Genomic DNA, 17,514 nt, shown 5'->3' on the forward strand with positions numbered 1-17,514 from the left:
CTCAACCACGGTGCTTTCCCTCCACCTAATAACTATCAATATTGACAATGTACTATAGCTTTTAGAATGTTAGGGGAAAGGAGTTTGATTATTTTCACCACGAATGACAAATGTTTAAGGAAATACATATAAATGATACTTTGATAACTTCAGTTACTATACAAATGATTTAAATATACAACACATTCTGCATGTGTCAAAATATCACATGGTACATAACAAGTATGTCCTTATGGTTTTACATGTCAGCTAAAAATTGTTTTAAACTAAAAGAAAATCCTGTTTATTGATGGTCAAGCTTGTTGAGGCTAAAGCTATGGAATTTATCAGAGAGCAGATTAAAAATCTAGAGGTAACATGCACAGGCTTCCCAGCTACATAACAGTCAGAACACACACATGCACACATATATACATGCATATACATGTGTGCACATGAGTGCACTCACATACACACATGCATACATGCAATACGCATATACATGCACACATATACACACATGCACATACATTCACATACACAAAAGACACATGCTTGCGCATGAATCCCTAAAGATATCCCTGGAAACAGTGGACTTGCTACTTTCTGTGAAAGGGGGATCTAAAGATATGCTTACACTAATGATCTCAAGATCAGAGGTTATCCCGGTTTGTCCAAGTGCAATCACAAGCGTTTTTAAGAGACAAGTCAGAAAGTCAGAGACAATGGAGCAGTGGAATAAGGTGAGTGCTGAAAAGTGGCAATTCCTCAGTGCTGGAGAGGAAAACGAATAAGTTCCACCCTGGAACTTTCCAGAGTTCCCAGAAAGACAGCCCATACACACTTGGAGCTTCGCCTGGTTGAAATCTAAGTTGAATTGTCACCAACATAACGTGGTGAGGAAATAGATTTGCACTGGGTCAAGCCATGGCAGCTTGTTGCAGCAGCAATAAGAGACTGACACCACTAATAACAGTTGGCTTGAATCTCTTTTCTATCTCCTCCTTTACGAGTTCCTTCATCAAATAAAACAATGCAGTAACGTTTTGGGGATGATCTTTTCTCTCTCTTTGGGGAGGAACTCTGTGAAATCCTTATTCATTCTCACTTACCATGGTGTTATAGATAACAGCTTATTTGCACTTCTAAATAAAAACAGGCTGAATACATTGTCTATAGAAAGAGGAGTCACTTACGATACTATGCGGCTAGGGATGTAACTTAGTTGGTAGAGTGCTTGTCTAACAAAAGCCCAGGTTCCATTCCTACCACTGCACAAAACAGCTACAGTGACATACTCCAGGGATGCCAGTGCTTAGGAGATGACAGCAGGAAGGCCAGAAGTTGTACAATCATCCTGGGCTACACAGAGATTTTGAGATCACCCTGGGCTACATGAGACCCCGTCTCAAAAGCAAAGCAAACCCAGACTCATGTTGGGTATTTTGTACATATCTCACGCCATCTTTCGAAACTACCTCATCTCTAATTCTCAGCCAAAGGCACTGAGGTTCAAAGAAGTTACACTACTCATTCTGTGAGGTTTACACCAAGGCTAGAGCTCAAGTCAATGAGACCCCATACATCCAGCTCCTTCCATTGAGACTATGTTGCTGCTAACATACTCAAAGAAAGCAATAAAATGCTAACAGTACATATCCTGCCAAGACTGGGAAGAGATGGCATTTGGGGAGGCAGGCTTCATTCTCTAGAAGGATAAAGATGAAGGGACAATTTGACTCTTAAAATCCTTTTGAAGGTGTCATCATGGACTCCCCCAATCTCTTCTCTGGGGCAAAAACCAACTGGCACTTGCATGTTACCACTCTGACTTCTTTTACATCTCCTTATAGGGGTATTTGCCTTTGGACTTTTTGCTACGGACATTTTTGTAAATGCTGGGCAAGTGGTCACTGGTCACCTAACACCGTACTTCCTGACAGTGTGCCAGCCAAACTATACCAGTACAGACTGCCGGGCACACCACCAGTTTATCAGCAATGGCAACATCTGCACTGGGGACCTGGAAGTGATAGAAAAGGCTCGGAGGTCCTTTCCCTCCAAACATGCCGCTCTGAGCATTTACTCCGCCTTATATGCTACGGTGAGTGTGTGAGTCTTTTGTCTTCCCAAGCCAAGGCATCACTGTCTTTCACCCTTCCCACAACCATTGTGTCATCCCTGTCATGTGGTGATGTAAGTCAAATAAGACATGGTTCTCTCATCAACCAACCAGTCCCCCCAGAGCTCCCAGGGACCAAAGTACCAACCAAAAAGTACACGTGGCGGGACCCAAGGCTCCAGATGCATATGTAGCAGAGGATGGCCTTATCTGGCATCAATGGGTGCTCTGAAGGCTCAATGCCCTAGAGTAGGGGAATGCTAGGGCAGTGAGGTGGGAGTGGGTGAGCAAGTACCCTCATAGAAGCAGGGGAGATGTGGTGGAATAGGGGGTTTTCAGAGGGGAAACTGGGAAGGGGGATAACATTTGAAAGGTAAATAAATAAAATATCCAATAAAAAAATGTGTCTGTTATGTCATATCACACTGTTGATAGACACCACCCTGACCCATTTCTAATTCTAACCTCCCCGGTGACTTAGTTTGAAAAGACAATTGATAATTGTCCATTTATACCCTCCCGGGGAACAGGTAGGGAAACTAAGTCCTCATGGATACCTAACAGTGCACAGTCGAGCTTCGGCCAAGCCTCTGGGACTCTGACTGGGACTCTGACCACTCTGCCACAGTTTGGGTTGGTTTCAGAACAGCATACCTTGCTTGCGTCTACCTGGCAGGGTTCCAAGTGTGGACTTGGATGTGGAGTTGCCCTCATAGTGTGCAGGTCAGGATTAAACCGGTCTCCTGTGATTCTTGCAACATGCATTATCTTATCACTTTGTTAAAGGTTGGGTATTTCCAGAAGAATCTAAGGCCCCAAACTTCACTTCTCCCTAGATCACACTGCCTCCATTGCTCTGCTAGGTCATAATGCCCTGTTTGTTTGTTTGTTTGTTTGTTTTACTCTCATCTGAGGAAGAGCAATAGTGTCTGTTTTCCTAGCATGTTTAACTAGCATGTTGGAAATGGCTTATTTCATCTTTCTCTGATCTATGCTTCTTTTGAACCCAGAGCTTAGAAGCGCGATGAGCTTGAACACACACAGGCCAACACCACAAGGTCACTCACTGGTGCATTTGCCACGTACCTTTCACCAGTGCAAGTAGCCACTGGTCAGAAGGACCCCTAGGGAAGACAGTGCTAAAGCTCCTTTCAAACTACACAGATATTCTGGGTACTCTCACCTTACCCCTCAACCCCATCTGCAGGGAACAGAATCCCATTCTCCTCCACCCAAGCACTGTTGGGGGAACACACTCTGCTGCCTGGTTAGACCACAAGACAAGAATCCTCAGAGGCATTTAGTGTGTTTTCTGGTTTTCAGAATATTGATTAGTTCCTAAATTTTCTGAAACATAATGTTTAAAACCGTGTGCTTTTTGCTTCCCTCCCATTTTGTGTTTTTATCAGATTCAAATCACTACTATGTGAAATTGATTTTGATAATGCCATTATATAAATAAATTGGTGACTTAAGCCAGTGTGCCATCATCAGATGAAACCTGAACACTGGCAGCAGTAGAAAGAATTGAATATAGTAGGGGCACATTGCTTACCACGCAAGCATCATCCAGGGATTCGGACATCATCCCGTTCAAAGCAGGCCTCACACTCAGATAAACCCAGATACAACATTCCAACTGAACAAACGTTTTCTGTTATGTGCTAAATTATGCTTTCAGAATTACTCAAGGCGGACGGATATGCTAATTGCCAGGGCTTCCCTGCAAGATGCATAGAGGTGCTGAAATACAGCACTCCTAAATATCTGCAACTATTATGTGCCAAATACAGAGGAAACTCTAGTGGAAACATTATTCAGCAGTTACTTCCTAGGTACCATTTAACATTGTGAAGAATATCAACTAATGGTCTATCGTCACAGGAACAATTCATGAAAAAGCATACCTAGAAAACGATATAGAAGCACAAGACATCAAATCGAACATATGTATTTGCATTCAGCATTTTAAGTAACAATTCCCACTGTGATAAGATCACAGTCTTCTACAATCTGTGAGCCTTTGATCTACCAGAGTTTTTGTGCCACATGTTACATAGGATAAGGAGGCACCTGTATCCCACTAGGATCCGTGCAAGAGTCGAAGCATCTTCCTAGAAATTAATTTCCCAATGTAATATTGCCAGATGCATCTATGTGAATGTATTCATATTCGGGACATCAAATATTCTATAGGTTTTAATCTTAAATATCAGCCTTTTCAGGGATTAGTGTTACTGAACTCACCATATTTGATCAGAATTAACCAGATATGTCTTAGTCTCAGAACCCACATAGGAGGTTGAGGCAGAAGGATTGAACCAAGTTTGAGCCCAGACTGAGCTATGAAGAAGTCTATAAAAAAAAAAAAAGAAAGAAAGAAAGAAAGAAAGAAAGAAAGAAAGGAAATGGTGGGTAGGTCACTAGTGCCCTCTAGTGGTGTTTTGTGGCAATTACCGAACTGTTGTAACTTGCTAGAAGCACATTTTCTTTTTTCTTTTTTTATTTTTTATTAGATATTTTCTTTATTTACATGTAAATTTCTCCTTTCCCAGTTCCCCTCCAAAAAACAAACAAAGAAACAAACAAAAACAACAAGAAAAAACCCCTGTTGCCTCCCCCTTCCCCATGCCTGCCACCCCACCCTCTTCCACTTATTGGCCCTGGCATTCCCCTACACTGGGGCACAGAACCTTCACAGGGCCGAGGTCCTCTCCACCTATTGAAGATCGAATTTGCAATCCTCTACTATACACATGCTGCCAGAACAATCAGACCCAGCATGTATAGTCCTTGGTTGGTGGTTGAGACCCTGGGAGCTCTGAGGGTACTAGTTAGTTCATATTGTTGTTCATCCTAAGGGGCTACAAACCCCTCAGCTCCATTGGTCCTTTCTCTAACTCCTTCATTGAGGACCCTGTACTCAGTTCAAGGGATGGCTGTGAGCCTCTACTTCTGTATTAGTCAGGTACTGTCAGAGCCTCTCAGGAGATAGCTATATTTAGGCTGGCTTGCCCTTCCTTCAGTCTCTGCTCCATAGTTAATCTCTGCAACTCCTTCCGTGGGTATTTGGTTCCCCCTTTTAAGAAGGAATGAAATGTCCACCTTTTGGTCTTCCTTCTTCTTGAGTTTCTTGTGGTTTGTGGGTTGTTCTTCCTGTATTCCAAACTTCTGGGTTAATTAACCACTTATCAGAGAGTGCATACCGTGTTTGTTCTTTTGGAAGCACGTTTTCTTAACTGTGGGCATTGTGGATATATTTGATAACAACAGCCCACATTTCTAGTGTCAGAGAGTGCAGCAGCTTTTATTTTGTTCAGATCCCTCACCGTTTTCTATACTGTGGTACACAGAGGATGTTAGTGTTTTAAAACACTTTGAAGCAGACAAATGGATAGCAGACAAATAGAGCAGACCACAGTTGTCCCTGACATGAAAATCAACTTCCAGTAGAATAGTGGCCCATAGTCGTGATCAGACCATTCAGATTAGGTCCATCAGCCAGTTGGTGAACAGTTTTAGATCATAACCCCAAAGAGTGCAGACACAGTAAAAAGTAAAATGTGAAATCTCTCCTACCTGATATCTCCTGCCACAAATGCATTCAAATAGAGGGTCTACCTGCTATCTAAGAATTTTATATGAGCTTTGTAATATCACCACACGATTCTCTGGTTATCTACATAAAAACTACATGTTCTAAATCCAGCCATTATTCTTCAGTTATTCCTTATGACAATATCGTTTCTGTTTATAAACTCATGACGATGCAAAAGTCACTAACAAACTCACGTCCGTTGTCATCGCTGTACTGTTCCCTGTCTAACTAACTAGCTTAATGAAGTTGTACAACAAAATGTTGTTGCTAAGGTTCCCTTTCTCAAAGTCCCTGTTTCTGACCTGGGATGTGTGTGCACTCCTGTGCGGTACAACGACTGCTCGGGACTCATTGGTCTCTCTTCTACTACAGATGTACATCACAAGCACAATCAAGACAAAGAGCAGTCGGCTGGCCAAGCCAGTGCTGTGCCTGGGGACCCTCTGTACAGCCTTCCTGACGGGCCTCAACCGGGTCTCAGAGTACCGGAACCACTGTTCAGACGTGATTGCTGGCTTCATCCTGGGCACCGCAGTGGCCCTGTTTTTGGTAGGTCAGCCTTTTTCCTTCTACTTCTTCCGTTTCATGTCCTCTGTGTAAAGTCACAGCTCGCTGACTTGCTCAGATTCCAGTCGTTGTTCCCCATGTTCCCGCCTTCTAAGCTGCAATCCTCCAAAGAGTATGCATGCTTCTCTACAAGAACAGAATCGAAGTGCCTTTACTTTGAGAAATATGACTGGCCATGTTTCTTGAAAGGTAATTTTGTTCCCAAGAAAGATGGCTATGCTGTGTCCCTGAACTCTCAGCTTGGTCACAAAGACTAATGACGTGGTGTGCTCCCATGGCGTGAGTGTTTGGGTTTATATGCAGTGTTTGGGAATCAGGAACTGTGGATTTCTAGGTAAAACACAGAGGACGGAGGTCACTAGTGGGTCAGACTCCCTCCTGCAAAGAGAGAGGATGTGGGACCCAGGAACTGTCTTAATGCACATGTGCCTGCCCTCTCAGACATAAGGTAACCCCACAGCTAAGCACTCATCACTTAGAGGTCTCTTTGTCTGAACATGCCTCTAGACATCTGATTTTACCTAAGTGGCTTCTGCAGTTGACGTCCCTGACGTCTTTTGGCACAGCTGCCTCCGGATCTTCACAGCTCTGATGAGGTTTTAGTTCTTCAAATAAATGGAGACTCATCTGTGTGCTCATGTGGAAAATCCCAAAATCTGACTGGAACTGAAAAAGAAGAATCTGCACTTTTTTCCCCCAGTTCCATTGAAGAAGGGTAGGGATATTGTGGTTTCACACTGTCCAGTTTGATGGCCTTGACATCTCTCTTAATTTTTCTTTTTCGTTCACCTCAAGCATCTATTAAGGTTCAGTTTGGTTTTGTTTCTATGCTTGGATTTCGTGTATATAAAATCACATAATATGTAGCATCTGACATTTTATTTCTATTATAGCTTGTATTTAGAGACTCAATCATGTTGTAAGATGAAACAATCATTTACTTCTTTTTATTGCTCTGTAATATTCCATTGCCTGGACACACCAGAGAGGTGCAGTTTCATTCTTTGCTTGTTTATTTTGACAGTAGGTCACTGGGCATTTAGATTCACATACCCTGCATAAAATAAAGTCTCTATCAATTATAAAACCCTCCCCAAGAAGAAGAGGTCACTAAAATCCAAAGGATCTGCCACCCCTCCTATTCTGTCCTTTATAGTCCAAGCCCTTTAAGACTAGCATCACGCATACACTCATGTTACATTCATATATTACTGTTACTTAACTCTTTTTTTCCTTTCTGTTCTCAATACAAAATATACATAAATGACTGTCCCAGACTCCAGTACACTTGACCAGCTGCTTCTTCTGAAAATGCTCACACATTTCTATAGAACACTCTCTGAGAAACTATCATCACTCAACATTCCTTCCATCAGACCCCAGCTCTCTTTTCCTAATGGAAGAAGATGAGATGCTGAGGTGTAATTCTCTGGGTGAAGACACAGACCAAGTGCTGAAATGATCCCACGCTGCCAGCATCTCATTAGAAAGACTTCCTGGGAAACATTTTTGAAAGGAAACAAGAATTATAGACGATTTCAAGAGAATAGAGCAGTCTCCTAGGGAGATCCCTGCCACATGAACAAGGATGGGCTAGAAGACAACTCACTCTTCATATCTAACAGCGCTAGAGTGCACTATCGCCTGCTAAGAAGACATGGCAGTGGAGATGTCCACACAAACAGCCACATGGGTCTTTGAGAGATGGTCTGTGAAAGCCTGTGGGTTGCTGTGATGCTGTGTAAGAATTCTGCTTTAAGATGAGCCTTTTCTCTTAGTAATTTTTCCATCTTCTTTCCTATCCCTTGGTTATTGTTTGCTCTGGTATTGCTTCCAGTGATTTGACAGTCGATTTTGCTTTCATCCAATATGGTTTGTACTTTAAAAATCCAGATCTGCCATTGAATTGCTGTCTATTCGCTTGCACACACATATTCATAGCTCAGAGACACACATCAAGGAACAGAAAGGAAAAGGAAGTCAGAGAGAGAGGGGGCAGAGAGGAAGAAAAAGAAAGGGGGGGAGTAACCCGATGTGGAGAAGAGACAGAGAGAAGCAAAAGCCAAGAAGACCAGCATAATCTCTGTTCACCTCCAACACTGCTTTACACATCTGTGTGTCCCATGAGAAAGAGACTGGAAATGTGGACTGAGCAATGACTGCATGCCCTACAATACAAACACCTCCAATTTTGAGTTCTTCGGACACCCCCAACAATATTTTAACCTTCATTTTTCTGTCCAGTAAATTGAGCCTCAAAATATAATAGTTTTGTAAATAACCATCCAACCACTCTAAAGCTGAACTCCAAGGCTCGGACACTTCCCTTTCTGCCACTTCCTAAGTAGACAAAGTTTTAAGCAGAGCTATAGTGCAAAGTGGAGATGATGAGCCTGGTTAAGAATGTTTGTGTAGATGTTTGGTTTGAAAGATTAGCAGAAAGACATAGAAACACTAGACATAGAAACAAAGATGCAGAAGAACAGTAGAAATTATGGAAAGAGGGGGAACAATGCATAATGGGCAGAGAAGATGCTAAAAAACTATGACTCCAGTAGGATATAAGAAAAGGCAAGTACACAAACATTCATAGTGAGTTGTTTAAGCCAAATAAACAATAAAGACATATTTGACTATGATCATTTTAGGTAGATGTTAAACATCAGTCAATATGGGCTGAGTACTTATTGTATTTGGCACTTAAGAGAAAGAAAAGTAGTATAGTAGTGAGATTTCGAGGAGTTTAAACTTCCCCTGTCCAAGCTGGAGAAACTAATAGCACCTCACTTCTCACTGCTGGAAATTGTTAGATAAATTAACCAAAATGAGGCACAAGCCCAGGACACTGTCAGACACACAGCCGCCTTCAGCACATGTTTGGTGTGATAACAAGGGGACTTACATGTGTCATACTGTCATAAATCTATAAGGTAAGTTTTCCCACTCCCATTTGACAGCTGAAGAGAGGAGCCCTGTGGGGTGTCCCCAGCCCACATGGGGAATGTCCCTCACAGTACCTGCGGTGTGCTCAACATGCAGTTCAAACCCCTTTCCTATAATTCCAAAGAGATATGTTGCCTTGATGACAATATTCAAGGACAATGGTCTGTCACGCTCAGAGATGCCCAGGCACTGCCTGCTGGAGTCTGACCCAATCTCTCTCCCCCCTCATCCTACAGGGAATGTGTGTGGTTCATAACTTTAAAGGAACTCAAGGCTCTCCTTCCAAACCCAAACCTGAGGATCCCCGTGGAGTTCCCTTGATGGCTTTCCCAAGGATAGAGAGCCCGCTGGAAACCTTAAGCGCACAGGTATAGTAAAGTCACTTTAGCAAAGCAGATCCATGACCAATTTTAGTAGTTTAATTAGAAGTAGTATATGGAAAACATATCCAATGCTCTCTTCAGATCTCCACAGGTACCAGCCGTGCACTTGTTCCACATACCAACATGCAGACAAACACTCATACACATAAAAGAAAAATAATACATTTAAAAAGAAATATTTTGGGGGCTGGAGAGATGGCTCAGAGGTTAAGAGTACTGACTGCTCTTCCAGAGGTCCTGAGTTCAATTCCCAGCAACCACATGGTGGCTCATAACCATCTGTAATGGGATCTGATGCCCTCTTCTGGTGTGTCTGAAGATAGTGACAGTGTATTCACATATATAAAATAAAGACATTTTTTTAAAAAAAGAAATATTTGCTTAGTTGCACAGATGTATCGGTCTATGTGTACTTAGTGCCCCCTGAATATTCCTAGTCTTAGAATGTCTCCCATCTGCCCACACCAGTCAGGCTGTAGCCTCTGTCTGTGGCTTTTTTTCTTTTCCTCCGAGACTATTTGTAGTTTACTAGGACAACAGATTCCTAGAACATACTCTAAAGATTTCATACTAAAAATTGAAGGACCAAGTGCTTTCAGATATGGTTCTTTCCCTTAAAGATGAAGGATGTTGGAGTATTGCACCAAGAATAGTATCAAGATTATCAATAAATGCATTGGGAACTACAAGTTCAATTGTAGCTGAACTTCTTCCAAGCCTGATGCTATGTGTCTATGTATGTGCTCCCCTTGTCTAAATCTGAGGCCTCATGAATATCAAGCTTGGGCAGAACGTCCTTCTGCGTCCATCATGTGATTGCCCCTTACAATTAGATAGTGTTTCTCTTATTTATGCTCCTCACGAAACTGAGAACCTTTAAGGATCTCGGTTTTATGATCTATGTCCTATGTGACGTGTTTCTTGACATCTACTAAGTGTAACACAAATACTATCTGGATGGAAGCGAACCAGAGCCAAAATCTCAACTAGATCCTTCAGCCAAAAGCCAATCAACCTCAAGTCAGACCAGAGACACTGTCTCTGCCATCACTATTTCTATGATAAATACAGACCTGAGAGAACCAATGAGCGGAACTTCTGCAGGTGAATCAGAACACAGTTACAGGAAGCTGTGGGAAGTACTGGCCATGTGGCATAGTCCAAACTAATGGTGGACCATTGAGGAAGGCAAGCACTGCTTTTACTAGAGAACATTTTCTCAGAGATAGGAAGATAATATCCTTTATTCATTGTTCAAGAAAGAGAAGTAGCAATCATGGAGAGTCCTTTACTCTTGCTTTCACAGTACTCCTACAACTGACGTTAACTTATTTTGGAAAGCAAGATATGCTCAAGTACCATTCCCAAGATTCATGGACCCATCAGACCCTGTGCATCCTACTTTAGCATATAGCCTCTTATATTTAATTCAAGCAAACTTTCTTTTAAAAAATATACCCCTCTCAGACTTGAGCATGAAAATGTGCTGCAGGAGCTGGATGTTCACCCTGAACTATTCTTCCAATAAGTGCCTGGCATGCTCTCTCTGAGTAAGAGCCTCCCTCCCATGGGGCCAGAGTATACAGAAGAAGCTGCTGCTTTGTGGTTGGGAGAATGAGATCATCTTCCTAGGGAGGAACTATAGAGATTTTAGAGACTAGAATTACCCTTTGGAGCACAGACTTGCCACCTAAAATTTACCTGCCATTCGGAATCTCAGGAGAACAACTTCCTGTGGCCAGGAGCCAGGCATCTCCTTTTTCTCCTCCTGGAACATTCTTTTCTCTTTGCCTCACAGAGCCCTCCTCCTTAAAATATTAACCTGTATTTGACGTTTGCATTGTGTGATTCCTGCTGATACTGCTGATTAAGACAAGGTTCAAAGGAACTAAAAAGTAAGTTACTGTAGAAAATTCAAACTGATGAGAGTTTTCTAGCCATCACTGTATGGACCTATAGAGTGACTAAATGATTCCCAAAAGACCATCTTTCAGTTGTCCATGTTCTACAGTCGAATGCTCATATTCACTCTAACAAAGAAATAAATTAGAAGTGAAGTAACTAGTTCCCTCTGTATGGATGTATGCTTTCTACTTGTGAGGACAAAAGATGATAAAACATACAAGAAGAAGAAAAAGAGGAAGAAGAAGAAGAAGAAGAAGAAGAAGAAGAAGAAGAAGAAGAAGAAGAAGAAGAAGAAGAGGAAGAGGAAGAGGAAGAGGAAGAGGAAGAGGAAGAGGAGGAGGAGGAGGAGGAGGAGGAAAAGAAGAGGAAGAAGAGGAAGAAGAAGAAGAAGAACAACAACAACAGCAACAACAACAACAATAGCAACAACAACAACAACAGATACTACTACAAGAACAAGAGAAGACACCAAGAACAAGAAGAACAAGATCAAGAAAAAGAACAAGAACAAGAACAACTAGTTGCTAACAAGACTACAGGTACCTGGACCCTTCTCCGAAGAGATTTCAGTTCAGCAATGCATAGTGGGAACAAGTTAAAAAAACATTTTCAGAGAATTCTGATACAAGTTTGATTCTGAATTAGTACTAACCCAAACTTCATATTATAAATAGAAAAATAAAACAAAACAGAATTAAAGGACTCAGGTGAAAGTCACCTACCTATCTTAAGATGCTCGTTGACTTTATCCTTACTACTTAGTATCACATGGTATTATATAAACCCAAGTGTTGACAAAACCAAGAAAGTGTATTATAAAAGTAAAATCAGAACTGGAAAGATAGCTCTTTGGTCAAGAGCCCTTCCTGGTCTTTTTGCAGAGGATCTAGGCTTGGTTCCCAGCACCCACATAGTGGCCTATAGCCACTTGCAATTCTAGTTCCACAGGGTCCAACACTCTCTGGTCTCTACAGGTACCACACACATTTCATGTACCATGCATACATGCAGGCAAAACACTCAGGCACATAAAAAAATAAAAATAAAAATTTTAAGAAATATTCCGGGCTTGGAATATGGTTCAGTAACAGGGCACTTGCAAATGTGAGGTCCTAAGTTCAACTCTGAGTAAAATTAATTGATTATTTAATTAACATGAAATTATACTCAAGAATCTTTTCATCTTGGGGAAATTATCATCAAAGCTCAATTAGCACAATTTGAAAAACATCAAACCCTCAGCTTTTAAAATATGTAGCTAAGAGGTTAGAGAGTCGCCTCAACAGGAGCACTTGCTGTTCTTGCAGAGGACCAGAGTTCTGCTCCCAGAGCCCAAGTCAACCAGCTCACAATAGCCTGGGCTGCTTATGGACTTACGGGCTGGGAATACAGTGCAGTGGCTGCAGACTTGCTGCATAATCTTAAAAACTGCAGCTCCAAGGAACCCCACGCCCTCCTCAGGCCTCCTGATAAACATATACACATACACACAAACACACACAAACATATGCATACATAAAAATAAATCTTTTTAAAAATGTATAGCTGATCTCCTAAGCATATGTCTCTGTGTTCCAAAATAAATAAAGACCCAAAAATCCTTTGGTAATTTTATGAAAACCACACTTTCCTGAAGTATTTACCAGTTCCCTGGGCCCCATAGCTCAGGATTTTAAGTTTAAAGAAATGATGAGACTTTGAAGACCACATTAGCAAGACTTTGTAAACAAAAAATAGCAATATTACAAGGAAAAATACACTCATCTGAAGCATAGTATTTACAATACATTTCAGTGAAAAGCAAACAGCAGAATACAATAAGGATATAGGTGTCTAATAATATTCATTTACATTATATATAAAATCTTCTCCAAAAACACATGATATTTTCATACAAATATCTAAAATAATCATGTGAAATATCCAAAAGTAAGTCTTAAGAAATTTTAGAGTCAAAGAGATAGATGGCTTAGGAAGTAAAAGTAGTTGTTACCAAGTATGTGGAAAACTAAGTTCCTGGGACCCACTGGTAGAAGGAAACCATCTCCTACAAGCTGTCCTTTTGACTTCATATCCATGTGGTAACAATACATGTCCACAGGGACACACACAAGTTAATTTTAAAATATGGGAAAAAGACATTTTAATGGCTCTGAATTATGCAGACCACATTCCTGTAAATTAATTAAAATCAAATGAAAACCACTTTCTCCACTGGAAAATAATAATTTTAGTCCCACAGAACTCATACCTCAAAGAATAAGTCATACAGTAGAGCTTAGTCAGTAGTCAGTATTTGAAACATTTCAAAGATAAAGAATATAGCTGTCATCAGGATCCTGGCTTAAAAATGTATGTTAAAACAGTAAGGGAAAGTTTACATGAAGAAGTGATTCTGCTTTGGTTGGAAATGCTGAAGGAAGAGGTAACAGGAGTTGAAGGGCCTTGGAAAAATACATGAAGGGGAAAGCAAAGTTTGGTGGGTTTTGTTTGGGGGTTTTATTTGTTTAAGAGGGGACCTGAAGCTGAGGTGAGGGGGTTAGTGGGGAGGGGAAGGATCATGGAAGAACTCTGGGGAAGGAAAAATATGATCAAAATACACCATATGAAAACGTTTAAAATATTAAAATAATAAGAGAGGGGGGAAGAAGGAGAGAAAGAGATCAGTGAGTTTTAGTCTGGAAGACATTTCAGGGATGGACGATAGTGTGTCGACATCTTTAACCCCAGCTCTGAGATTGTGTGCATTCCTTGCTTGACAGAACCACTCAGCCTCCATGACCGAAGTCACCTGAGATGAATGAAGACGTGCAGCTATTTCGGGTTTGTTTGGTTTTTCTTTTTCTTTTTCAGCAACCTTCCAGTTCAATACTTCAAAACACACAGTTGCTCAAGTCAAACTGTGAAGACAAGTGTTACATTTATGTAGGTAGAGGCTAATGTTTTGTACATTTTTTTGTATGGAGAAGTGATGTAGCTTGCCCTGATCTTTTTTGTCAGCTTTAATATATTTATGCCAGATTTTTAAAACCAACAAAATTTTCCTCTTGTTCAAGTGTGCATTGAAGATTCACATTTATTCAATGGTTGATGTTGTTTTGTGATATTTGTACACAAATTTTTCTCAGTTTTATAGACACAAATAAAGCGAATGACCCACCTTAATCCTTTATTACCACAGTTGCCGCCTCCTCCAGATGGTTTGAATTTTAATGAAAGTTAAACTTTTGAGTTACAGGAAGGACCATGATGGTTAATTGTAAATCTCAAAATCAATTGTGGAAAAAAAAAATATTGGAAGAGAATATTGTGTTCTGCTCTGTACATAGTTGACTGAGTTCCAGGTTAAGTAACAGGGCCATACTAGTGAAGAGTCCTAGTTGCCCAACTCTAGGCACAGAAGCCTGTATTTGGGGGAAGTGCGCTTTGCTTTTACGATGCTTTCTTAGAAAGCAGCCAGCACCAGCCTTTCCTGTCAACTCAACAGTTTTGTATATCATATTGTATGGACTTTTTATGAAAAAGAATATTTTACAGTTTGCACAGTATTATTTTACAGAAAGGCTATCAGAGCATCTAACATGTAGAGCCCAGAGCAATGGCTTCACGATGGGGCTTTTAACTGTTGTTAGATTTTAACTGCATCCCATTTTTTCTAGCATGGTGATAATGTGTTCCTCCTTTGGGAGTAGGAGAGTTCCCTCTCTGTATCTATCAAAATGTTGCCCACCCATGTCAGCTCTTCTTAACTTTTTTTGTACATATTTTTTTTTTCTAAAGAGAAGCAAAAAAAAAAAAGTTATCACAAAATGTACTGTGGCTCGTGTGCTTTGTTTTTTATTTCACTCGGCGGTGTTTGAAGAACCTTGGAGTGTTTGTGCTTCTCAGGTCGTGTGAGGAGTGATTAGATGAACCATTCAATAGGGGCATGACTAAAAGGTCATTCAGAGTAAGCAGAGGGAAGCAGGGAACAAAGGAATGGCTATACATACATATGCATGCATGTGTTTTAAAATAAGATGAAAGAATTCCTTCATTTATTAAAATATTCAAATCAAATGTATTTTCTGGATTCGCAGTATGATTCCTTAGTCTTCAACCTGCCCTGAAATTTCCAAGTTTTCAATAAGCAATTAGTCTTTTTTAGGAACAAAAGTCACCTCTGATAAAACTTTCCTGAGACGTGTTTCCTGAACTGTTTACCTAAACTCTTTTATATATACTCATACACATGTTCTAAGTAGTATCTGACTAAAGTCAGAGAAAAGAGCTGGTAGTTAACGCTCTGTCCATCCCAAGTATTAACTACCTGCCCTCACATATATAGTGCATCTGTTGTTTTCTGGGCAACAAACCCAGAGAGGGATATAAACTCTAAAACACCCTGACGTAAACCAGTGCCAACATCGTGGTCCAGCTCTGCCCCATTCTTACTTCTATTCTTTCTGTTACATGACGACTCTGAATCAAGTTGAGCCCTTCTCAGTGTGATGTGTCTACTTACATGGTTCATGGATGCTACAGAGGAAAGGAAGTCCTGAAAAAGAATGATTTGCAGACTCTGAGCTCTCTCTCCTCTCCTGGATGCCAAGTGTTAAGTCATCCAGTGTCAGGGTGACTCATTTTACTTACCTAAACACATGTTTTTTTTTTTAAAGAAAATAAATAAAGTACTCTGTTTAGTTTATTTTTCCTAAAACATCAAAAACTGATGGTAGCCAAAATTGATGTTTATTACCTACTTCATGTCACACTTAAAGGTTATCAGCCTATCTGATCACCAAATTGTATTTTGAAGAAAAATCACTCCGACAAAATGGCTCACTACCTTTGAACTCTTTTTTCTAGGTTTGATTCTGGGAAAATGACTTGTTATTTCAAAATCTGTTGTCACAGACTCTGGTTCCATAGCCCAGGGTATGTAGTATATTCTATGGCAAGCTATGCTGTATGGCATACTACTATAAATCAGTTACAATAACAAGTTTCTTTCTATTCTGTTCCCTGGGTCTCTTAATTAGTCTGACCCTCTGCAGTATGCTGTGATGACATTAAGAGAGCCTCTACTTTCCCTTAAGATACTTCAGTGGCCTCAGGTTGAAGGTAAACCCTCCCACTTAGCATGTGAGATTCATTCCTCAGGTTTGAATGTCCCTACTTGGGTTTTCTGACAAGGACAAAGCTTTTTGTCCAAACAGGGCAAATAGTGACTATAACCTAAGAGAGAAATAAATTCTGGAGTGAATGTTTTTCCTCTTTTTTAATGGATTGCAGAAATGCCTGGGGAAGTCTGGCTTTCTGTGGGAAGGGATTGAAAAGAAAAAAGACTAATAAAGTGTTGTGATGTTATGCATCAGTTAAGACTTATCTGGTGGACTTCCATGCTTTGATGACAAGCCCATTACAGGACTTGACACAGAAAACACTTTGTTAAAGTTTATCCAACAAATAGATGCCAAATTTCAGCCCAACTTGGCTGAAGATTGACCATGACTTATTTGGAAATAAGAGTACTTTTAATGGGGTCTAAAAGAGCTGGAGAATGACATGTTTAGATACAGGATTAATAATGGTAGAGTCTCCCCTGAGCAGTTATGCGTCTCTTTGTCCTAGTGATAAGCTCTAAAAATCTCTTTGGCTGTGATGGGTGGGAAGGCTTTGGTAACTCCAGTATTGGAGAATGCAAATATCCTTAATCTGTTCTTGGAAGGAGGAAGAGTAGATGTCATTGGAACTAATTAGTAAGAACTGGCATTTATGTTTTGAAATTTTGGCTTTATTCCCTATTATAGATTAGCAATTACCAACTGCAACACTTAATATCTTGAAGGCAGACTCATCAAATACTCAGTTGCCCAGATTTATTTTAAGGACTGGGTTCCACAATTGCTACAATGATGAGGAAATACTTAAAGACAAGAAACATTGAAGTTATATGACCGCATTTGCCCTTACTCGTTTCCCAGATATTTCCTGAAACTATAGCAAACAAAACTAAATCTTTGTTAAGAGTAAAT

The 17,514-nt window shown here is 40.5% G+C and overlaps 1 protein-coding gene across 2 annotated transcripts in view; it reads left to right on the forward strand.

Annotated features, from left to right (window-relative positions):
• The window catches only part of Plppr1 (phospholipid phosphatase related 1), a 287,229-nt gene extending 271,677 nt beyond the window's left edge, over nt 1–15,552 (forward strand). For both annotated transcript variants that reach the window (XM_031377379.1, XM_031377380.1), the window contains exons 5-8: nt 1,833–2,083; nt 6,072–6,248; nt 9,446–9,577; nt 14,260–15,552. In XM_031377379.1, the coding sequence (XP_031233239.1) occupies nt 1,833–2,083; nt 6,072–6,248; nt 9,446–9,577; nt 14,260–14,292 (593 nt within the window). In that variant the 3' untranslated portion in view covers nt 14,293–15,552. The remainder of the gene's footprint in view (nt 1–1,832; nt 2,084–6,071; nt 6,249–9,445; nt 9,578–14,259) is intronic.
• Nucleotides 15,553–17,514: the final 1,962 nt, after the last annotated feature.

The sequence above is a fragment of the Mastomys coucha genome, unplaced genomic scaffold (assembly GCF_008632895.1).
Source record: "Mastomys coucha isolate ucsf_1 unplaced genomic scaffold, UCSF_Mcou_1 pScaffold18, whole genome shotgun sequence".
NCBI lineage: Eukaryota > Metazoa > Chordata > Mammalia > Rodentia > Muridae > Mastomys > Mastomys coucha.